At 48.0% G+C, this 24,375-nt stretch overlaps 1 protein-coding gene across 3 annotated transcripts in view; it reads left to right on the plus strand.

Moving 5' to 3' along the window:
• Window positions 1-20,692, plus strand: part of slc12a7b (solute carrier family 12 member 7b) — an 84,814-nt gene extending 64,122 nt beyond the window's left edge. For 2 of the 3 annotated variants that reach the window (XM_061237742.1, XM_061237743.1), the window contains exons 16-26: window positions 1,294-1,398; window positions 4,319-4,487; window positions 5,932-6,127; window positions 8,264-8,433; window positions 9,237-9,368; window positions 10,901-11,008; window positions 11,804-11,923; window positions 12,788-12,957; window positions 14,633-14,647; window positions 16,965-17,098; window positions 17,549-20,692. In XM_061237742.1, the coding sequence (XP_061093726.1) occupies window positions 1,294-1,398; window positions 4,319-4,487; window positions 5,932-6,127; window positions 8,264-8,433; window positions 9,237-9,368; window positions 10,901-11,008; window positions 11,804-11,923; window positions 12,788-12,957; window positions 14,633-14,647; window positions 16,965-17,098; window positions 17,549-17,640 (1,411 nt within the window). In that variant the 3' untranslated portion in view covers window positions 17,641-20,692. Of the gene's footprint in view, window positions 1-1,293; window positions 1,399-4,318; window positions 4,488-5,931; window positions 6,128-8,263; window positions 8,434-9,236; window positions 9,369-10,900; window positions 11,009-11,803; window positions 11,924-12,787; window positions 12,958-14,632; window positions 14,648-15,546; window positions 16,671-16,964; window positions 17,099-17,548 lie in introns of those variants that run through there. The other variant, XM_061237744.1, reaches the window with a different exon arrangement.
• Window positions 20,693-24,375: the final 3,683 nt, after the last annotated feature.

The following is a 24,375-nucleotide window of genomic DNA, read 5'->3' on the forward strand; positions in this document are numbered from 1 at the left end:
TGCACCAGCTTAGGATGGGGTTTTGTAAGCGCGTTTATCTTTGGACCGCGCTATCAGTAAATGGGCTTCCAGGGCTTCGGTTTCTGTAGTGCACACTCACTCTGCAATGGCATCAAGAGTGGGTTACCAGTATGAGGTGTGTCTGTGTGTGTCTGTGTCTGTTTGTGTGTCTATTTGTGTGTATGTGTGTGTGTGTGTGTATGTCTATGTGTGTGTGTGTGTATGTGTCTCTGTGTATCTCTGTTTGTGGGCATGTGCCTCTGTCTGTGTCTCTGTGTCTGTGCACACACAGTATGCACTTTAGGAGTGTATACATTTATTCTCTGATGGGGACTCTAAAAATAGGTAGACATGGTTGGAATTCTGATAGAACTGAAAATGAAAGATTTATCAGAAATCTCACTTCTGTTTTCTTACATAAATGGCTCACATCGTGTCTGGCTGCATGTTTCAAAGAACTCACAGGCTTAATTCAATTTGCGTATCTGTTACGAGGATAATAACGCAATTTGTTACAATTGAAATGGTCAAACTATAAATTATGAACCACCCAAGTCAAAAACTAGTGCTGCTGAGAGGCTGTAGACACACTTAGGAGTGATCTGGTCCGGAATGCTGCAGCCTGGTCCAGAATGCTGCAGCCCGCCTGATCACCAATCAGCCCAGGTCGGCTCATGTCACCCCGCTTCTCATTGGCCTCCACTGGCTTCCCATTGCCGCACGCATCCGTTTCAAGGCCCTAGTGTTGGCATTTCAGGCTGCTAAGGGGACTGCCCCACCTTACATACAATCCCTGATCACTCCCTATTCCCCAGCTAGACCACTCCGGTCTGCCAGCTCTGGTCGCCTTACGGTTCCCTCTCTACGTGCACCTGGCGGTCGAGCTGCACGTTCACGCCTGTTTTCCGTTCTGGTTCCTCAGTGGTGGAATGACCTGCCTACCACTGTCAGAACAGCAGAATCCCTCCCCCTATTTCGACGCAGACTCAAAACCCACCTTTTCAAACTCTACCTTAGTCCTAGCCCCTCCTTTCTGATATCCCTATCCTTGTCTAACCCCCCCCCCCAAAAAAAAAAAAACTTCTGATGACAACTATGTTTAGAACAGCATTTCCTGTGTATTTTGCTAGTTTCTGGATGTGATGCTCTGACTTATGGTAGAACCTATGCACCTGTAAATCGCTTTGGATTAAAAGCGTCTGCCAAATGACTAAAATGTAAATGTAAATGTAATCTTCCCTTGGCTTCTCTGATCTTCTCCTGACACTCTGCTCTCTCTCTCTCCGTCTCCAGAGCGGAGAAGGAGTGGGGCGACGGGATCCGAGGCCTGTCGCTAAACGCCGCCCGCTACGCCCTCAACCGGCTGGAGGAGGCCCCGCCCCACACCAAGAACTGGAGGTGAGCGCGGCCACGGGAACCAGAGACATGGTCACAAAATGGTCACCGTTAACTCAACTCACCTTGTTTTAGTGAGGCTGAAAACAAAAAACAGCACACCCTGCGGCTCTCCGGGACCAGGGTTAGTGAAAGTGGCAGTTGGAGTGAAGTGTAGGTTGTCTGGCTGTGTTTTGTTTTCATATCCTCTACACTGCAGAAAAATGTCTCTTAACACACTGATAGATAATATTAGCTTGTTTTAAGTTACTGTCTGCTTGACAAGTGAAATGTTCTGACCACCGTGGCAGGTCTTGAACTCAGTCATACTGTGTCTTACCCTTCTAAGTTTTGTCTTATTTAGCAGTAAAGTAAAATAAATAGATACTTGTTAAGGGTGACATATTTTAGTTTTTTTAACAGTGTATTATTCACTGACGGTGGTAAAAAGCAGTAATTTTCCTGAAGGATATAGTCCTTCAGAAGTTTATGAACCGGCCTTCCTGCTCGTGGTGTGTTCCCTCTTGTCTCGCCACGCCATATATGGAGCGACATGGCTCAGGCAGTAAGAGCAGTCGTCTCATTGGCCCAGGCAGTAAGAGCAGTCGTCTCATTGGCCCAGGCAGTAAGAGCAGTCGTCTCATTGGCCCAGGCAGTAAGAGCAGTCGTCTCATTGGCCCAGGCAGTAAGAGCAGTCGTCTCATTGGCCCAGGCAGTAAGAGCAGTCGTCTCATTGGCCCAGGCAGTAAGTGCAGTCGTCTCATTGGCCCAGGCAGTAAGAGCAGTCGTCTCATTGGCTCAGGCAGTAAGAGCAGTCGTCTGGCAGTCGGAGGGTTGCCGATCCCCCGCCCGGGCTGTGTCGAAGTGTCCCTGAGCAAGACACCTAACCCCCAAATGCTCCTGACGAGCTGGTCGGCGCCTTGCATGGCAGCCAATCGCCGTTGGTGTGTGAGTGTGTGTATGAATGGGTGAATGAGAAGCATCAATTGTACAGCGCTTTGGATAAAGGCGCTATATAAATGCCAACCATTTACCATTTACGCCAGACCACAGGCGAGACGCTCCCATTGAAATCCACACTCCTGTGCCATCTGTGGTCTCTCTCAGGCATCAAATCCCTCTCTGATTCATCACATTTCCACTTGTTTTTTAAGCTTCTTACAGGGGCAGTTCACCTCACGCTCTGTCGGCCGGCTCGCTCTGTCCGTCTGTCCGTCTGTCTCTCCGGGCTGGATTACGAGTGTCTGGACGCATATTTGCCTTCGGTGCTATTTTGATCCTCGAAAGCTCCGTGATGAATTTTGAAGGGACAGATTACCTGTAAGTCCCTGCAGGTTTTGTCCCAGTTTTGTATTATTTTTATTTTTTTTCCCCATTTCTGGAATTGGCTTTTTTTTCCAGCGCTGTTGCCTCTGCGTCCTGTGCTCACGTGCAGGTGCAGGGAACAGTTTGTGCTCCTCTCTGATGGCACTCTCCCTCAGGTTGGGGCGCGGCTGTGCAGTCTTGCTCAGAAGGGCCTGTGTGGGTGCTGACTTTTCCCAGCATTACAACATCTGATTGAACCGATTAACCTGTCTTCAATCATGACGTTGATTTTTTTAGACGTAAAACCCACGCCTTTTCGGATAACATTGGACACACACAGACACACTGGCATTGCTCAGTCGGTAAGAGAGGGTTGCCGGTTCAATCCCTCCCGGGCTGTGTCGAAGTGTACCTGAGCAAGACACCTAACCCCCAGATGCTCCTGACTAGCTGGTTGGTGCCTTGCACGGCAGGTGTGTGAGTGTATGCCTGGGTGAATGAGAAGCATCAATTGTACAGCGCTTTGGATAAAGGCGCTATATAAATGGCAACCATTTACCACTGAGTTAGGGTCTGTTTTCAAACCCGCACCCCTGCTGGTGTAATCCAGAGCTGGCTCATCTGCCTGAAGCAGCCCCTGGTCCACGGCTGATCTCTCCCGGGGCATAATTTGACACCAGATGTTTCCTGCACACAGGTTTTAACCGTCTATTTTTGTAGCACGGCCCCTGAACATTCTCAAATGTGCATTTTATCCCAGAGAGGAGCTTGGATAATTCAGCCCGTTTGCCTGTTGTGACGGCGGGCTGCTCGTTGTTCTATGGGCCGAGAACAGACGAGTCACTCCAAAGACTCCCTTGTTGTACACTCTCAGAAATGAAGTGGCACTTTTGTTCTTCGAGGATCAAATTTCCCCCACGTTCCCTGAAAGTACAGTGTTGCTTTCTTTGGGTACAAATTAGTATGTTTCCCAACTGAAAAAGGTACAAATGAATTATATATCGCTGGCAAGGGGTAGGAGTAGAATTTTATTTACCTATAGGGTACCGGCCCAAGCATTTGTACCTTTTTATGAATTTAATGTACCTTTATTTCTGTGAGTGTGGGGTGACAGTAGCTCGGGAGGCAGAGAGGCAGAGTTGCCGGATTGATCCGCAAGTCTCAAAGTGTCCTTGACCAGGACAGCGAACCCCAAAATGCTTCCGACAAGCTGGTTGGCACCTTGCATGGCAGCCTTTCACCATTGGTGTGTGACTGTATGTGTGAATGGGTGAATGTGAAGCTATTGTGGCTGGTCTGAATGCAGTCTGTGGACCGTTCAATGGATGATATGCCTGGGTAAGGGGCAGTGGTGGGTCAGGTGATCTCGGATGATCAGGGTGGCCTGTAGCGTAGTGGTTCAGGTACATGACTGGGTTCGATCCCCGGTGTAGCCACAATAAGATCCGCACTGCCGTTGGGCCCTTGAGCAAGGCCCTTAACCCTGCATTGCTCCAGGGGAGGATTGTCTCCTGCTTAAGTCTAATCAACTGTACGTCGCTCTGGATAAGAGCGTCTGCCAAATGCCATTAATGTAATGTAATGTGATGATCTCGTGTGATCCTGGGTCCAGTTCTGAGGTGTTTGTCTCCCCCTGCAGGCCGCAGCTGTTGGTGCTGCTGAACCTGGACGCGGAGATGGGGGTGAAGCACCCCCGCCTGCTCTCCTTCACCACGCAGCTGAAGGCGGGGAAGGGCCTGACCATCGTGGGCTCCGTGCTGGAGGGCACCTACATGACCAAGGAGGCCGAGTCCAAGAAGTCCGAGCAGGTGAGGGTCGGGGGGGAGAGAGAGGTCACGTGGGGGTCAGAACCGGGGTCTGGAGCACGGCCTTCTTCTGCGTGCGATGATGAAACTTTAACCGCCGATCCACCATTCAAAGTTTTTTTTAATGTGTGACATAGATGTCCACCTGTGTATCCCTCTCTCCACATTTGTCACATCTGTGACTAATGTGGCCTAATGTTGCTGATGCTGGACGTTCAATTCTCCTGATACCCGTTGCCTTGATTTCTTCGTCCGGAGCTAAGGGAGAGAACGACAGAGTGAACGTATAGAGTGAAAATGAGTGGTCGGAGTGAGCCCACACTATTGTTAGAGAACAGGGCCCCCTGCTGGTGATGTTCAGTAAAACCCCATTCTCAGAACAAAGGAGACCAGGGGAGACATTTTAAACTAAGGAGCTGGAGAAGCTTAATTTGAACTGCATCTCTCTCCAAATGTGCCATTTAAAGTAAGTGCCTTTGAGATGTGTTGGCCTGTTTTTACTGGCTTCGCCCACTGTGAATGTGCTATTTTAGGAACATGAATCTTTCATCATGCCTGGCAGTTGTCACTGCACACTGTGTGTGCCAACAGTACTTATCACATTCAAAGAAAAACTTCTGTGAAGCAAGTTGCATTTAATTAAGAGAGATCGGTAGATATGTAGACAGGTCATTGCATTTATATAGCACTCAAGAGCTTTCCAGTGATGAGGGGGAAACTCGCCTAAACCGCCCCCAATGCGTAGCACCCGCCTGCACGATGCAACGGCAGCCATTTTGTGCCACAATGCTCACCACACACCAACGGAGGTGGAGAGGGAGAGAACGATGTTTTTTTAGCCAATTAAAATGCGGGATGATTAGGTGGCAGGTTGAAGGGGCCGGCTTGGGAATTTAACCAGGACTCCAGGGAGCCCCCTGCTCTATGTTCGTGTCTAGACACACGTGTTCCTATATGTCTGGACCTCCAGAGACGACCCAGCATATCAGCCCACGCACTCACCGTCTGCGGAGTGCGACTCTTAATGGGCAACGCTGCCCTCCAGGGGCGTCTGAAACACACACAGAAAAAAGACACTTGAGAAGCTGACTCTCCGGCAGCTTGGTTCTGTTGGTTTGTGAGGAGAGACGTTTTGCTGGTTTTAGAGCTGTAGGCCCTCCTTCAGGTGGAGACACTTGTGCAGTTCTGTGCATTGAGGGGGACTTCTCGTAGCCCTGTGACATGGCATCGTTGGTCCTTTTAAACCTCTTTGAATTGTTGAGTGCCGGAGCAGACTGAAACGTTACCGTTGCTGTTCTAAAACACCGCACTGGGCAGTATCGGAACAGGCTGAAACGATGCGGTTTGGTCTCTGTAAACCCTTTGCTCCATTGAGGAGAATTGTAGCAGACTGAACGCTGAATGATGCCGCCGCTCGGTCTCTAAGCTCCTGCTCTGGTCTGCGCAGAACATCAAGTCCTCCATGGCCGCGGAGAGGACCAAGGGCTTCTGCCACGTGGTGGTGTCGTCGAACCTGAGGGACGGCTGCTCGCACCTGATCCAGTCGGCCGGGCTGGGGGGCATGAAGCACAACGCCGTGCTGATGGCCTGGCCCGCCAACTGGAGGCAGGGGGACGACTCCGTCAGCTGGAAGAGCTTCATCGGTGAGAGACTCCCTCCACCCTCTGGACCATCTGCACCCCCCTATACCCCCTCACCGCTGGACACTGTCTCTACCTCCTATACCCTCTATACCCCCTCCTCATTCTATACCATCTACACCCCCTATACCCCCTCACCGCTGGACACTGTCTCTACCTCCTATACCCTCTATACCCCCTCCTCATTCTATACCATCTACACCCCCTATACCCCCTCACCGCTGGACACTGTCTCTACCTCCTATACCCTCTATACCCCCTCCTCATTCTATACCATCTACACCCCCTATACCCCCTCACCCCTGGACATTGTCTCTACCTCCTATACCCTCTGTACCCCCTCCTCATTCTGTACCATCTACACCCCCTATACCCCCTCACCGCTGGACACTGTCTCTACCTCCTATACCATCTACACCCCCCTATACCCCCTCACCGCTGGACACTGTCTCCACCTCCTATACCCTCTGTACCCCCTCCTCATTCTGTACCATCTACACCCCCTATACCCCCTCACCCCTGGACACTGTCTCTACCTCCTATACCCTCTATACCCCCTCATCGCTGGACACTGTCTCTACCTCCTATACCCTCTATACCCCCTCACCGCTGGACACTGTCTCTACCTCCTATACCCTCTATACCCCCTCACCGCTGGACACTGTCTCTACCTCCTATACCCTCTATACCCCCTCCTCATTCTATACCATCTACACCCCCTATACCCCCTCACCGCTAGACACTGTTTCTACCTCCTATACCCTCTATACCCCCTCCTCATTCTGTACCATCTACACCCCCTATACCCCCTCACCGCTGGACACTGTCTCTACCTCCTATACCCTCTATACCCCCTCCTCATTCTGTACCATCTACACCCCCTATACCCCCTCACCCCTGGACACTGTCTCTACCTCCTATACCCTCTATACCCCCTCACCGCTGGACACTGTCTCCACCTCCTATACCCTCTGTACCCCCTCCTCATTCTATACCATCTACACCCTCTATATGCTCTGCACTGTCTCCACCATGCACAGCAGTGATCACCAACCCTCTTCCTGCAGATCTACCATCCTCTTGCTTTTCATTTCAACCCTAATTTGCCACGCCTGATTCTGCTCATGAGCGGCTCGATGCCGTCTGAAGATGTTGACTGAGGTGTGCTGTGTTAGGGTTGGAGTGAACACCTACAGGAGGGTAGGTCTCCAGGAACAGGGTTTGGCAGCCCTGCTCTAGCTGTTGAATGAGGTGTGCTGTGTTAGGGTTGGAGTGAACACCTATAGGAGGGTAGGTCTCGAGGAACAGGGTTGGGCAGCCCTGCTCGAGCTGTTGAGTGAGGTGTGCGGTGTTAGGGCTGCATTGAAAACCTGCAGGACGATAGATCTCCAGGAACAGGGTTGGTGACCATGGTTCTACACCCTCTGCACCAGGGGCTGCCCAATCGTGTGCCACGGCGGGTCATACAGGTTTTAATTCCAACCAATCACAACACCAGCAGATTTCGCTAATTAGCTCCCTCCTGTCAGGTTGATGGTGTGTTAATTAGTGAAATCAGCAGGTGTAGCGATCAGTGGCTCTCTGCCCTCCACGGCACATGATTGGGTCAGCCCTGCTCCACCTCCCTCCCCTGGCACAGGACCAGGGGAGCACAATGAGCCTTAATGACCCGGATCACTTTCACCCGCCGTGCTCGAGGTGTGGCTGACAGCCGGTGATTAATGACGGACAGGATCGCTGTTTGGCCGCCAGCCACGCCTCTAACAAAACGGACGAAAGCGATACTCGCCGTGGCAACGGCCGCAAGTCAACGTCACGAGTTGACAAACCTCCCTGACGAATGTTCAGCAGTTGACCCTGATAATTACAGTAAACTCCCACATACCCGCCCCACGCATAAACAAGCTATTGAATTATCCGCCGCCTTCTATAAACGTGTGTCACTGTCGAATCGAGATTAACAGCCTGGCGATTCAACAACTTTTACAGTACACAAGTGTTTGCCATCTTGGTAAGAAGATCCCATAGCCCTTGCTTCGTAGGGCTATGTGATCTTCTCACCTCTGTGTGTAAGCGCTTACGAATGCTTATGTAGTGCTTATGAATACTTATGCAGTGCTTGTGAATGTGCTCACGCAGAGACGGTGAGGGAGACCACGGCGGCCCACCAGGCCCTGCTGGTGGCCAAGAACATCGACACCTTCCCGGCCAATCAGGAGCGGCTGAAGGAGGGCACCATAGACGTGTGGTGGATCGTGCACGACGGCGGCCTGCTGATGCTGCTGCCCTTCCTGCTGCGCCAGCACAAGGTACAGCACGCAGAGCGCAGGACACAGTACACAGTATACAGTATACAGGACACAGTACTCAGGACACAGTACACAGGACACAGGATACAGTATACAGGACACCGTACTCAGGACACAGTACTCAGGACACAGTATACAGGACACAGTACATAGGACACAGTATACAGGACACAGTACACACTACATAGGACACAGTATACAGGACACAGTACACAGTATACAACATACAGTACTCAGTACACAACACACAGTATGCAGTACAGAACATACAGTGTACCGTACACAGTGCAGTACAAAGGACACAGTACGCTGCACACAGGACTCAGTGTACAGCACACAGTATACAGTACATGACACACAGTATACAACACACAGTGTACAGTACACAACACAGAGTATACACTTCCCGAGACTCAGTATGCAGTACAGAACTCAGTGTACAGTACACAACACACAGCATACAGTACACAGTATACAGTACACAACACATAGGACACAATACACAACACACAGTACGCAGCACAGTACAGAGCACACAGTATAACATACACAGGATATTACACACAGTACACAACACAACTCTGTCACATTCTCAATAAAGACAAAGCAACAGAATTGCTGACTGTGTCATAAAATATTAAATATTAATTGGCACAGAATATCAAGAAATTGTTCAGCCATACTAAAATTACACTGCATAACGTGCAGAATATTCACTTCATAATCTACCTTTCTTTTTCTCTTCTCTCTCACTTCTCCCCATCCCTCCTTCCCTCTCTCCCCCTCTCCCACTCCTCCCCCAGGTGTGGAGGAAGTGTAAGATGCGCATCTTCACCGTGGCCCAGATGGACGACAACAGCATCCAGATGAAGAAGGACCTGCAGATGTTCCTGTACCACCTGCGGCTGGACGCTGAGGTGGAGGTGGTGGAGATGGTAAAGAGCTCGCCTGCAGGTTTCACAGCCAAGCTCCGGCTAGACGTGCTGCTAATGCTACTGTACTGTAAATATACGGGCCAGCCTGTAGCTTAGAGGCTAAGGTGCTTGACTGGGGCAGCCTGTAGCCTAGTGGCTAAGGTGTTTGACTGGGCCAGCCTACAGCCTAGTGGCTAATGTGCTTGACTGGGCCAGCCTGTAGCTCTAGTGGCTAAGGTGCTTGACTGGGGCAACCTGTAGCCTAGTGGCTAAGGTGCATCACTGGGCCAGCCTATAGCCTAGTGGCTAAGGTGCTTGACTGGGGCAGCCTGTAGCCTAGGGGCTAAGGTGCTACACTGGGCCAGCCTGTAGCTTAGAGGTTAAGGTCCTTGACTCGGCCAGCCTGTAGCTCTAGTGGCTAAGGTGCATCACTGGGGCAGCCTATAGCCTAGTGGCTAAGGTGCTTGACTGGGACCCATACGGTTGGTGGTTCAAGCCCCAGTGTAGCCACAATAAGATCAGTGCAGCTGTTGGGCCCTTGAACAAGGCCCAACTTTAACCCCACGTTGCTCCACTGCTTAGTCTAATCAACTGTCTCTTTGGAGGATAAAAGCGGCAGCTAAATAGCTGCAATAATAATGATGTTGTATTGCAAATAGCAGCACTGGTAGCATTTTTATCTTGACAAAAAAGTTCATACTTTCATCCAAGAGTTCTGGATCCAGTTCTGGATTTTATTATTGACATGAGTAATAGAGTCTTCAGCAGGGCTCCTCAGCTCCTGGTCCTGTGGACCACAGTGCCTGCAGGTGTTTGTTCCAAACATGCACTACACCACCAGATTTAACTAATGAGCTTACTAGTTCCTGAACCAAGAAGTTAGTGAAATCAGGTGGTTGGAGCAGATACCTACAGACTCTGTGACCCTGCAGGACCTGGAGTTGAGTAGCGCTGGGGTTTTATTCAGCTTATCCAGATATATACTTATACTCATTCTAAATTCAGCTTGATTGTTTTTGCATAGCGCTTTTCACAGAAGACGCTTTACAGCGGAGATCATTAAATCATGGTCCTTGAGGTTTGAGAACTGCTGCTTTTCCATCCTCCCTTTACCTGGGAGTCAGCTGTGAAGACAGTCCGGACCGGCGCTACTCAACTCCACGTCCTGTGGGCCGCAGTGTCTGCTGGGATTTACTTCAAATGTGCGCTACACCACCTGATAGGACTAATTAGCTCATTATGTGAACCAAGCAGGTAAAATAATTAGTGAAATCAGATGGTGTAGCGCACAGTAGGAGCGAATACCTGCAGACAATGCGGCCCTCAGGACTTGGAGTTGATCATTGTTCAGTTAATTACCTGGGAGAAGAGCAAACCAGGGCCAGATTTGGACTTGAGGTCCAGATTTGATGATTGCTGCTTTACAGTGTAACAGGTGGAAAAATACCAGCCCTGAGCCCCGAGATACTGAACTGAATTGAATACGTATTGTGCCGTTTGTCTGTGATGAGCCCTCTCGGTGACTACATACACTGTCTGTTCCCACCGATCAGCACGACAGTGACATCTCAGCCTTCACCTACGAGAAGACCCTGGTGATGGAGCAGCGCTCGCAGATGCTGAAGCAGATGCAGCTCTCCAGAACGGAGCGGGAGAGAGAGGTAACCCGTGGTGCCACAGCGCCCCCTATCTGCAGGGTGGAGTTTTAGCAGGGCCATTGCAAAAACATTTTTTTTTAAAAGAGCGACAGGATTTTATTATCGCAGATTTTCAAAGGAAACCCGATGGTCAGCTTCTTGTTCCTTCTGGACTCTAGTTCTGTGGGAATTTAGGTAGGAATTGGTAAAGGGAGTTTCCCTTTTTGGTGTTTCTTCCCATTTTTGGACATTCATGAGAACGCGTGCCCAAGGACATCCATTGTCACTCATTGTCCTTGAGTATGTGGGAGCTGACTGTGCAAAACGGGGGCTTCGGTCGCAGCAGAGACAGAATTCAGGATGTTTGGATCGTGGAGCTGACCAGCTGGTGAGTCTAGGGAACCCACGATGCTGTGTCATGGCTGCTTAGCGAAATCGGCCACACCGATCACTGTCTCCCAGAGGAACATCCCCTCCTCAGCCTCTGCACATTAAGTGAAGGGATCATGAGAATGTTTTTCTTATTTTTCGCCTGATGTGAGTGAACACTAACCCGAATGTGATATTGTTGGCTTGCACGTGCATTTCGTCTCTTGGCCTGCTGACTGTTGAAAAAGACTTGGGTTCAAAGCCGAGTGTTATTGTTTTGTAATGTAATGATGTCGTCTCCGTGATCAGGTTTGGGAACATAGCTAGGTCATTGGGGTGTTGAGTCGGTGGGTGGGTGTCGGGGGTTGGTGGTTGCCGCGGGTGACGGCGCTGTGTGACCTTTGGCCTCTCCTGTCCCGTCGCTGACGCTGCCGGCCGCGCGCGGCTCAGATTCAGAGCATCAGCGACGAATCGCGGAGCTCCATCCGCCGGAAGAACCCGGGCGGGGCCTCCGGCGCCCCCGGCAACAGCCAGGACGGCTTCCAGCCCGACGAGGGCAAGCAGGACGAGGTAGTGCGGCGTCAGCCCCCCCGCCCTCTGACTGCAGCCCCCCAAGACCACCACCGTCACTGCTGCTGACCCCCAAACCCCCCGTACCCCCTCCCCAACCCATCCCCCACCCCGTGACTGCAGCCCCCCAAGACAACCACCGTCACTGCTGCTGAACCCCCCACCCCCTCCCCATCTCCTCCCCAAACCCCCCCCATCTCCTCCCCAAACCCCCCCATCTCCTCCCCAACCCCATCCCCCACCCCCCACCCCGTGACTGCAGCCCCCCAAGACCACCACCGTCACTGCTGCTGACCCCCCACCCCGTCCCTCACAGGGCCACAGTTATCCAGGGCCACAGTTATCCAGGCCCATATAGAAGGGAACATGAGAGGATGTCTCTCCCCCTCTTAAAAATGAATCAATGTATTTCACGATCATCATCAATCAATGTATTGGTGCACGATGTTTGCTTACGATTATTATTAATTGTAATAGATACAGAATTGGTGTTTGTTCTGCATGTTGTAAAGGACCGTTCTTTGGGCCTTTCTTTGCCTTTTGGTGCTTGGGTGCATGTTGTTTTCTTTCCCGAGTAATTAAATTAGTATTATTAATCATAATAATAGATATAGAATTGGTGTTTGTTCTGCATGTTTGAATGCTTCACATTGTACTATATCTCTGCCCTCCTACACCGCAAAAACGACAAAAACTTTATTACACAATAATTAATTTAGTCTCATATAAGTCTCAAATTACTCCAGGGTGGAATGCCCCCTGTTTAGTCTAATCAACTGTAAGTCCCTCTTTGGATAAAAGCGTCAGCTACATAACATAATCATAATGCTAAATTATGAATATGACCTCTGACCTCCCCCCCAGGCCCAGCTGGTCCACGACAGGAACACGGCGTCCCACGCATCCCTGAACGCTAAGGGCGATGCCACCCCGGACCGCGTCCACATGACCTGGACCAAGGAGAAGCTGATCACGGAGAGGAACCGCATTCGCGACCCCAGCGTGGGCGTGCGCGACCTCTTCAACATGAAGCCGTGAGTTCCCTCCTCCTCCTCATCCTCCTCTTCTCCACAGACCCGGGTGGGCCCGGACTCCAGGACCGCCGACGGACACCGCAGCGTGGGGGTAACCGACCCTGTTCCTGGAGATCTACCGTCCTACAGGTCAGCGTTCCTCAACTTCAGTCCTCCGGACCCACTTACCAGAAGGTTTTTGTTCTAACCAGGAACTCACACACCTAATTTGACTAGGGCTTTTTTTGGTGGTTAGATTGGCTCAGTCAGGTGTGTGGGTTCCTGGTTACAACAGGAAGTGGGTCCCGAGGACTGTTGAGTTGAGAAACACTGCTGTAGGTTTTCACTCCAGCCCCAACGAAGCCAGCTAGACAGCTAGAGGCCCTGTTGCGCTGCTGATTGGTAGTAGAGTCAGGTGTGCCCGATTAGGGCTGGAGTGAAAACCTACAGGATGGATCTCCAGGAACAGGGTTGGTCGCCACTGCCATAGTCACACACAGTAAAATGTCACAGTGTTCGGGCCCCTCTACGCCAGAAACTATAACTCAGAGTCGATCTCACACTGGACATGTTACTGTGGGGATTATTGTCCCCGGAGAAAGTGATGACAGAAGAGGCTGTGAGAATGGTGCGGATGTGTGGAGCTGCATGGGTCCCGCCACAGGGATTTGCACTGTTCTGCAGTAGCTTCTGTTCCAGAAGTGACATCGCCCTGTGTTCGCAAGCCCTCACCTCCTGGCCTTTACATTCTGGGAGGCAAGCCACTTTGATCACAGTCAAGATGTATGGAGGAGATCCTTCTCCCAATTAAACGGGGAGGGATGAATTTGAGGGAACGCTACTCCAACCTGGATAACACGCGAAAATATGTCTGCGAGACCTTTTGCCGTACTGCGCGTGTTCAGGAACGCGATATACAGCTAGGCTCTTCAAAGCAGTGCAAATGCGTCTATGAGGGGTTGCATGCAAGCCTATTGTAGGGGGCTGCCACAACATCAGAGGCTGTTCTAACACGACTACGTGTGCTTCTGTTCAGCTGTGCTGTCACAGTGCAAAGCATTTTACTAATTCCACATTTCAATTTCACTGCATGGACTTAACAGGCCAACTACAGTTTAACTCCACTAGTTATTTCTTTGTTTCCGTTTACAGTGCTAATGGTATTCTTGCCCAATGCAGTGAACACTGTACGCAACGGGCTCTCATATTTAATTCTGCTTAGGAGAGAGGGAAAGTAACAGTAGAGTGTAGAAGATGGAAAGGATCAGTAGCTGGTTTAGCACTGCACTGCAAAAATAAAGTCTCAAGTATTTTTTATAGTGAAACTTTAAGTATCTTTATTTTTCTCCTTATTTACTTGTTTTAAGTTACTTTTTTGCTTGACAAGATAAACTTAGCAAATCTTGAAATCTTGAAATGAGTCTAACTGTCTCACCACACTGGCAATAGTAGCAAAACGGTAATACAAATAAGATAAGTGTAAATATGAGACGGAAATACTTGATTGACTTATCTTTAGCTTTTTGCAGTGTGTGACCAACACAGATAAAGTAGCAAAACCCCGTTCAGAGGTTCAGTAAAACCTGTGATAAGCTGTGGAGTGGTTTGCATGTGTTGCTGAGAAAGCCTGGCCGCTTTGAGAAAGTGTCTAAGCCTGTTCTTGTCGTTTTGTCTTGTCCCGTTTTCCTCCTTCTAGAGAGTGGGAGAGTCTGTAAGTCACATTTCTCTTTGCCTAGGCTGTGTGTGTGTGATGGTAGAGTCCTTGTACCGTTTTCTCATCTCATGAATCCTTCAGCTCGCTGGGACGCTGTGTAATGATAGGGGTCGAGGCGGAGACCGAATTCTCCCTCTGCCCCCTCGGTTACAGTGTCCCGTGAGCTGAAAGACGCCTAATTTGTATCTGCATGTGACGGTATCATTTACTTAGCATGTGTGATGCAAAATAACTTGCGCTTTCCATGGAGAGCTCGTGAGCGTTGTCCATGAAGCGGTACACAGACACCGTGTGCGTGGATAGTCTTGTCAGGACTCTTCCTACATGTGTGCAGTACTCATCACTTAGTTGAAATTCCTCCTCACAGTTGAAAGATTGACGCACAGGATTGAATGTCGGTAGTCAAACAATGTTCCTGCAGTTCAGGCACCATTCATTTTTCCCATATTTTCAACCCAAACACCACCATCCATACTGTACACCACACATGCATGGAAAGCGCAAGTTTTTAATGAGCTCTGTGGTTTTATATGTCCTAATGCCGTAAACAACGTGTGGATAAGACGATGGCCCGTCTCACCCTCTAAACGAACGATTCATTCTTCGTGTTGATTGAATTTTAATATCCGTACGACTTTACTGTTAGTGTCCACGTTGCATTTACCCTCAACATGACAATCCCTTGCTATATCCAATTAGATCGGAGGTCTCGGTTCAACTTTGTTCCACGTCCCCACTCACACATTTAAAGGGGTCATTGAACCACTTGAGAAATCATTGAACTGTCAATAATAGAACCACAGATTTGTATTTTCATGAACGATGAGTGTCCCTGTTCCAGCTTAGCCTGCATATCGCCACGCGAAAGCTATTTTGTCCCTTGTTTTTCCTCGGAGGCGGCTTTGACAGAGTCCGGTGCGTTAACAGGCCTAACCACACCGCCGCTTCACAGACACGCTCAACGCTACGCTTCGCGTGCAGACCGAGCTGTGCTTTGACTCCGGGGCCCAGAACCTCCTCACCTGTCGTAACACGTCACCCTGGGCCTCCCTCCTTCACGGAAGGAGGGCGCCCTTCAAAATGTCCGCCTCCGTTTCTGCCTCGTCCCTGCTCTAATCGTTGACAGCACTGCGCCCACAAAATGGCCGTCGTTTTTATTTTTATTCGCTGCTTAATCTGGACGATGAAATGTGTCATTGTGTTTGGGAGCCTGTGCTGTCAATCGTTGTGCAGCGACAAAGCCGATTGGTCTACGGGTGGGGCTAGTCGACCCGTCTTGGTGAAGGGAAGAGTTGTGTTGCTGGTAAGGCCTTGCAGGAGGACACTGGGGGCAGCAGGGGGCGCTGTTCAGTGGCAGGGTTCAGCCCCAAAGGTTGTGGTTACCAATTGCTTATTTTCCACCTCCTATCATTCTGTTCTTTGCTTGACCTGGAAATCGATCGAGGTCTGCCATCTTTAAGGACATTCCAACCTGTTACATTTTCCTTCTTGGAGCTAGAAGTAGACGTTAGGAGGCTCGCCAAATTTTCTTGAGCAAGGAAACATGAGCCTTTGTGGAACTATTTTTTCAGAATTGCTATCCCCATCTGCCACGCATTGAACATACGTTCGAAAGGAGCGAGGACATTGCATTTGCCTCATTCAAGGCTGGCCTTGCAGTAGAAGCAGGAAGAGGAGCAAGGCAGGGAAAAAAGAGGTGGAAAATAAGCAATCGGAACGTGCCCCCTGTGCTCATTGTTCTCACCCACTGCTCCTCACTCCTGGTCCCGGAGAGGCGCCGGGTGTGCTGGTTTTTGTTGCTGCTGCTCAGCACTTAATTGATCAATTAAAGCAGGTAATTACACAGTTACCTCACCTCACCTGGTTTCTTGGGGTCTGATTTGGTTGCTGACATTAATGGGAAAACGAAAAAAACCAGCCACACCCTGCGGGACAGGACCAGGAGCGAGGACCACTGGTCTAACCCCATCCCCCATGGTGGATCCAGGCCGGGCCTGCTCTTACGCCCTGCCTCTCCAGGACCAGGTCCACTGGTCTAACCCCATCCCCCATGGTGGATCCAGGCCGGGCCTGCTCTTACGCCCTGCCTCTCCAGGACCAGGTCCACTGGTCTAACCCCATCCCCCATGGTGGATCCAGGCCGGGCCTGCTCTTACGCCGTGCCTCTCCAGGACCAGGTCCACTGGTCTAACCCCATCCCCCATGGTGGATCCAGGCTGGGCCTGGCAGCACTGGGGTGTGTCCTGCCAGGCCCGCTCTGATGCCGTTCCCCTCACCCCCCACCCCCCCCCCCTGCCACCGCTCTCTGCCGCAGGAACCAGTCGAACGTGCGGAGGATGCACACGGCGGTCAGGCTGAACGAGGCCGTGGTCAACAAGTCCCAGGGCGCCCACCTGGTGCTGCTCAACATGCCGGGGCCGCCCAAGAACAAGGGCGGCGACGAGAACTGTATCCTTCGCCTCGCTGATCCGTGGTTTAACTGTCTCTTTTTTTTTTAGCTAGCTTTTTTTTGTTGTTGTGATGATTGATGATTGAAGTGCACCGCAGCATCTCTTCAAATCTTTGGTGGTGTGGTGGTGGGTAAACGACGAGGAATAGAAATGTCGAGCTTTATGCACTGCTTTGTTTTTGTGCTAGAGCCTTCTCAAATTTGGGGAGGCCGTCAGTTACATTAAGTAAAATTAAGTGCGTAGTTGCATGAAATCCGATTTTTAAAATTTTAATTGTACAAGCAAACTGCCAAATCGTATTTCGGAATCTTGGGAGTGCTTAGTAGGGAGAACTCAGGTGTCGAATTCTGGCCGACTCCTGGACCTTCCGGGAGAGGATGCCTGCCCTTAGCCATCGTGTGACTGTGTGTGTGTGCGCGTGTGTGTTCCCTCCTTGACCGACACGCAGACATGGAGTTCCTGGAGGTGCTGATAGAGGGGCTGAATCGGGTGCTGCTGGTCCGCGGCGGCGGCCGGGAGGTCATCACCATCTACTCGTAACGCCGCCTCCGCCTCGCCCCAGGAGAGCGCGCAGCGCTACCAGGGATCGCAGGAGACTCGCGCGCGCGGGGGACGGGAGGGGGAGGGTCACAGCCGGTTTTTTTTTCGGGACGGCGGTCTTCCGAGGCTCCCGACGAGGCTGGGCCAGTCGAGTGACTCGCACAGCTGCCGAAAAAAAACGCTCTTCTCACGCTGCCCCGGAGGACGTAGCATGCAGACACTTTAATTAATTTCCGTGTGTAAAAAAACGTGTTTTTCTGTGTTCTCTGTTTTCTGCTGTTCTTCTTCTTCTGTGTGTGTGGGTGTTTTTTTGGGGGGGTTTTTTTACGTCTGTCGTTACTGAGTGTAAATTCAGCAGGGGAACGCCAGGGCAAACGCGGACATGGTCTCGTTTTTTTGCCATTTTGTTCTTCGGTTGTTCGATTTGTTTTAGTGAAGCAATACAGGAAGGACTGGCCAGGAAAGGCAAGCGGCCATCTCTTTCCCTGATTGGCTCCCTCAGGTCACGTGGGGCGGGAATCGGGTTTTAGATCAGCGTATATACCCGTAACGGTTTTTCTCATGAAACAGTCTTGTTGCAGCAGTGGTTTTTCCATTTCTAAACAACCAGCTAAGAAACAAGAATTTTAGATGCTTATCTTGCAACCCTTTATCTGTCTGTGGTTTCTTACACCATGGGAAACAGGATTTTGGCAAGGAGACTTGCGTGGTAGTTTTGGTGTCAGTGGTGTCTAGCGTGGTCGTAACAGCTGCGCTCGTGAGGAGAGTACCGTTTACAGTCGCCTCCAAAAGTATTGGGACAGCAAGGTCAATTCCTTTGTTTTTTGCTATGCACTGAAGACAATTGAGTTTGAGGTCAAAAGATGTACATTAGATGACAGATCCAAATTTCAGCTTTTATTTTCCGGTATTTTTATCTAGATTTGTTAAACAACTTAGAACCTATCACCAATTTTGAACAGGATGAATTCTAAAGTCTACAAATACATTCTGTCTGCCAACATGAGGATGAATGCGTCCAAACCAATTGGGAGGAACATCATCATGCAGCAAGACAATGACCGAAAACACACTGCCAACACAAGTGTTATATACTTTCAAATACTCTCTGTTCCAATACTTTTGCTCACCTAAAAATTGGGTGGTCTGATACCAAAGGTGCTATGTTCTTAGTATTAGTTTAACACATCTCGGTGTAAATACCAGGAAATAAAACCTGAAATTCTGAACTCTTGTCTCATTCATCTTTTTATCTCAGCCCCAAATGTATTCAGTGCAAAAACAAAGGAATTGACTTTGTTGTTCCAATACTTTTGGAGGGGACTGTATGTTCCGTTTTTGTACAATTAAGTTTCCTCTTTCGTCTACAGGGACCGTAAGGCCCTCTCCTGAGTGCTACGTGAGGATCTTCTTCGTTTACTTTCATTCAGTCGATCATTTCTCCAGTGATATCATGGACCTACGCCAGGTTCCGTGTAATTCCCCAGATAAGGCGGGTGCATTTACGTGAGGAGAAAATGAGTTCCAGAACCTTCACTGGGTGCATAATCAAAGAGAAATAAAATGAAACGCGGGGTATCCGATTAAAGGGATTTATTTTTTTCTGTCCTCGGCTGTAGTGCTGTAGGGTTTAGCGTGGCACCTGGACTGAGGGACTGAAAGAGGATTTTAGACGTGCAATATGCCTTCCGGCTGGGTTTCTCAAGCGTGAGTTGTTAGTTCAGCCCCTGTGGTCGCGGTCAAAGTCAAACCACGACAGACAGCTGTAGGAAAATTAGGAAAATAGCCATAGTCCGTGCTGTAATGGTGGGCTTTATTAGCTGTTTGCAAGACAGAGAATCTTCAGTGCGATTGGATGTATTATTGTGAGATTAGAAGTGTGTTTTTCGTCGTCGTTTTAGTGCTGTGTGTGTGTGTGTGTGTGTGTGTGTGTGTGTGTGTGAGTGTTTGCTCTTGTTGGAAGCAGCCCATTCTTCTGGGCGTTTCCTTTTTTTTAAGGCCAGTAACTGTCCGGTAAATCAGAATAAATGTAGTCTTGTGTAGTACAATTGTGCTTTCGCAGTTCCGCCCTAGGAATTGCGTATTTCTCCTTAGCTTTTACAGTACTTAGGAAATGTCTTTAAATGTCGTCATAAGCGTGTAGGCACATTTCAAATATGTTCAGCCCGTCGATTTTGGCTACGTTTGTCTCCTCTGGCTCAACGCTGCGAAGAAATCGAAAGCGGCCATTTTACGTGGGCTTCGCTGCATCCGTCACGTTCAGGCCAGCGACCTGCTCTGTGCACCGCGAGTCTCTGCCTCGGCTCGGTGTGGCCGTTCGGTTTCTAAGTCGCTGTAGAAAATCATCTGTCTTCATTTCACACGCGCGTGTCAACCGTCATGTTTTAGTATGCCGATATGATTCAGTTTTCACCTCAGATTCCAACTGTTCAATTTCAGGCCAAAATCATTCGGAAAAAAAAGTCTGTCTGGACAAGTGTTTTTGTCTTGTAATGAGACTTTTCTCTCAAGTAAATATTAAAAATATTCGCTTGTTTTAAGTTACTTGACAACAAGTCAAAAATTTTTTTAGCCCATTTGCAAAACGTGAAATGAGTCAAAATATCTTGCATCACTGGCGAAATGTTCCTTATTTGGCAAAAACTGTTAAAGAAATAATATTCTAAAGTCTTAATCTAAGACTAAAATATTTGTTGAGATTCACTTTTTTTTTTTGGCACTGTTCATTTGAGTCTTGTATGATGGGTATATCACAGGGAGTGACAATATGATTATATCAACAGCTGGCTTTACAGTGCTAATTAACGAGACCAAATGTCTCTTGATTGGCTCTGCCCCTGTGAATATAAAGCATGGAAACTGTTCCCTACACTTACACCTTAAACAAAAACATTGTTTAAGACTACAAGACTTCAGAGCCCAAGGCTGGCCTATGAAGCAGCTTACAGAGTACAATGATTCAGTTAATCTGTTAAGATTATGAGTTAATGTTACCTATTAATTATATGAGAAGCACGTTTGACCTTACTTCACGATGCAGACACAGTAGGATGTGTGGCCCATTGCAGCTTCATATAAAGGGGATGTTGTACCTTGTCAAGGAAAAACAATTCACTCTTTTAATTAAATGTTTTGTGTTATGTTGGGTTTTTTTTTTTTTTAGATTGTAAATTGTTTTTATCATCCGTATGGTCTTTCCCACTTTATAAAGGATGATACGTGCCAAAAGAATCAAAAGGAGCTGACACGGAATATGCTTTTGTGATATCAGAATTTACTCGTGTGTGACGTCCTTTGGATGTCCTTGATATTCCATCTTTTTTTTTGTTTGATGGGGTCCAACCCAAATACACTACATAAATAAATGTGTTTATTTAAACTCATGGAGAAATATAATTGACGCACCTTTTTCCCAGGACACCTGACTGAACTGTGTGTAAATATTTTATTAAGTTAATATTTCTTGTCGACTGAAATTTTTAATTGAATTTAAATGAAGGAAGAGGTGGCGTCATATGTGCAAATGTAGTCTGTCTGGTTTTGTACTGGACAGAATCAGAGGCCAAAGGTCAGTCACAGCCTTTCGCTACACAGATATTTATCCAGGGTGTTCTGGTACATAATTTGGTCAAAAATAGAGAAAATCCTGACACACACAATAAATATATTTCCACAGTTTCTTTTTTTAATTTCTTAGCTCAGTAGTATTTTGTAACCAGAAGTTCAACATTGTATTTTTCTACAGTATCTTGAAGAAGTTTTGTTCTTGTTTTAGAATAGACAAAGACAATCAATATCCAATGTCAGCATTTTGTGAATATCTACATTGTGTCTGATTGTGGTCGTAGCGTCTGTACTTAATTTGTTTTATTTTACTTGACTCTCCTGCTTCGTGTTACTTGGGGGTGGGGGTAAAGAGAAATGATGGGATGTCATGGGGAGTGTACATGTCAAGAAAATGTTTTATTTTTATTTTAAAAATCTGATCACCAGGGCAACAGGGGTAAAGGTTATGTTGCCTGCTCTTTCTCCTCAGGATGAGGTTGTTGAAGAGAGATCTATGAAGGAAAAGGAATGTGTCACTGATTTTAAATTCTTTGTATCTGAGGTTTTAGGCACCAGAATTTTTTTTTGGTGCTGTCCGCAATATAAATCATCCAGTTTATAGATTCAAAGTGAAGTTTAAAAATACAAAAAAAAGAAAAAATGGAGCTTTGTTATTTGACCTAAATAGCAGTGAATATATAAATACATTGGCTCCACTTCTCAAGATTGCTCATTGAAGGTCTCGTATATAATCTCGCAGGTCACATAAGAGATGAAATGGCATTATCTACCTCATGGTGGCTAGGGAGGGAGTTCGATGGAGGTCGAGACCTATACCATCAGCCCCTTTTGTCTATATGTTGAAATAAAAGTAGGTAAAGTTTTGGGGGGTTTTTTTCTAAAAAGGAGAAGGCTTCCATTCTGTGGTTGATCGCTTGTGGCTCCTCTCCTGCAGACAGAGGGGGAAAGCCCAGGGACCCGAACAGTCAAAAGTCCCGCTGTGCGATTCTTCCACCCGTTAACTCCAGCCAGCCGATTCCACTAATTGGTTCTACCTACAGTACAGACTGAAGAATTGTGCTAATTAGCAAATCCAGGTGGGTCGGAAAACAAAAATACCGGGGAGGATTTTTTACGTTCTGAACCTGGATTTTTTTCCCCCCCTCTGTGTCATCAGCGGAGTGTGATTGGAGCACAGTCTTTTTTTTCTTCTTCTTCTTCTTTCGTTTCTTTAATCCGCCAGACATATATCTCCTGCTGTTTAGCTCATCGGACAGATCTCAGACTCTTAGGACGTTTGTTGCTTGTGGGTGCACATGTAGCAGAGGATAGCCCTTTAAATTAAATTTGTGCCTCTTGAGTAATTAATAAAAGTGCTGAATTATATCAGACTTACTGCCTTGGATTATTATTTTGTGATGCCCACCTTAATGAATTCGCCTAGCGAGGACGCCGTTCTGGCTTTTGTTGAAGTGCAATGTGCAGGTTGTATAAATGCAAATCAAAATAGTTAAATGTGATATTACGAATTAGCTCAGTCAAAGAGTGCTATATGATCCAGGCCTACATTGTTTTAGCCTATCTAGGATCCCATAAACATGATATCACACACACACACACACACACACAGGCATACACACACAGCAAACAGCAATATCAACAGTCCACACAGCAGGCTTAAACAAACTGTATTTGCTTTGTTGCTAGTTTTTAAATTTGATTGGTCCATCACATTTCTCCACTCATATCTTTCTCTTTTATTTTTATCTAAATAAATGTTTGATGCGGTGTATGTAGTACTTGGCCCACAGTCATTTCTGGGACCCAGGAAGTAAGCAAGAGGAAGCTTTTTGTTCATTCATTCTGCATTTGTCCACTAGGGGGCACTTTTGGAACGTGTACACTGTACATCACAAATGCAAAGGAAGAGCCAGAAGAAGATAAGTGACAATAATTAAATTATTATTTATATGTTTTTTTCAGTAAGTGAGAAAGCAATATACTTCGCTATAACCTCAACAGTCTCCACTTTAACCTCATATCCATTGTTTCATTTCAAATCGAATGTGTTGGATGACAGAGCCAAAAATCGCCACTGTCCCCAAACATGGCGGGAGTGAATATTATTAAAATAACATTTCTTAACTAAAAAAAAACAACAATGCAGCCATTTCAGTACCACCTGCGCAAAGTATTAAATTAAATAGCTTTCTTCAATAACGGATCATCAAGGAGTGAAAATAGCCCCAAGCAGTTGAAGCAGGGTTTGTTTGTGTTCCTGCCAATCAATATATCGAGCGCCTTGATGCTTCGAGTCACTGCGCGGATCGATTTCTGAAGTTCGAGGTGACCTTTCGCAACGTCAGGAACTGCTGAAGGTAAGAGTTCAGTCCTGCATTAGTGCCCCAGCCGAAACCTGGAATTCTTTAGTTTCCCTTGGGGTCTTCGTGAGACACAAAGACGTGACACTGCAGGGGATTAAAGGATATTCGAGAGGCCCCTCTCTTCATCGTACTACTCCTGGAGGGCTGCAGTGTCTGCTGTTTTTTTGTGGCGTTTCAGCACGGGTGTCAAATTAAAGCTTTTCTTGGGCTTTTTTTTTTTTTTTTCTAAAAAGGAGAAGGCTTCCATTCTGTGGTTGATCGCTTGTGGCTCCTCTCCTACAGACAGAGGGGGAAAGCCCCTTTTTGTGGCGTTTCAGCACGGGTGTCAAAGCTTTTCGTGGGCTGAAGATCTAGCCTGGTCTTCAAACCCCAGTGTTTCTGCCTCCACTCCATGTCCTGGCAAGATTTTCCACACACTGCCCACTTGCGTGTGTGTGAAAACATAGTTCCTAATATCAGTAAGGGATTTTCCGTTGGCTATTTCCATTTGTGCCCTCTCGTTCTGTTAACCGAACTCGCCCTGAAGAATCTACTATAATTCATTTTCTTAATCCCTTTAATGAATTTAAAGGCCTCAATCAAATCCCCCTAAGTCTCCTTCTCAATGCTTTATTTGGCTGCTGATTAAAAGGAAACCACAAATGCCTGCAGACCAACAGGACTGGAATTCAAACAGTGACACTAGACGTGCGTTCAAGACCGCGGACTGTCGTGGTCAAGGGTGTTGGTGGCGAACTAAGGTCTAACAATGCCAGCTAGCTGATTCGTTGCTTAGCTACCTGTGATTTATTTTAAAAGATGAGAA

The sequence above is a fragment of the Conger conger genome, chromosome 4 (genome assembly GCF_963514075.1).
Source record: "Conger conger chromosome 4, fConCon1.1, whole genome shotgun sequence".
Taxonomy (NCBI): Eukaryota; Metazoa; Chordata; class Actinopteri; order Anguilliformes; family Congridae; genus Conger; species Conger conger.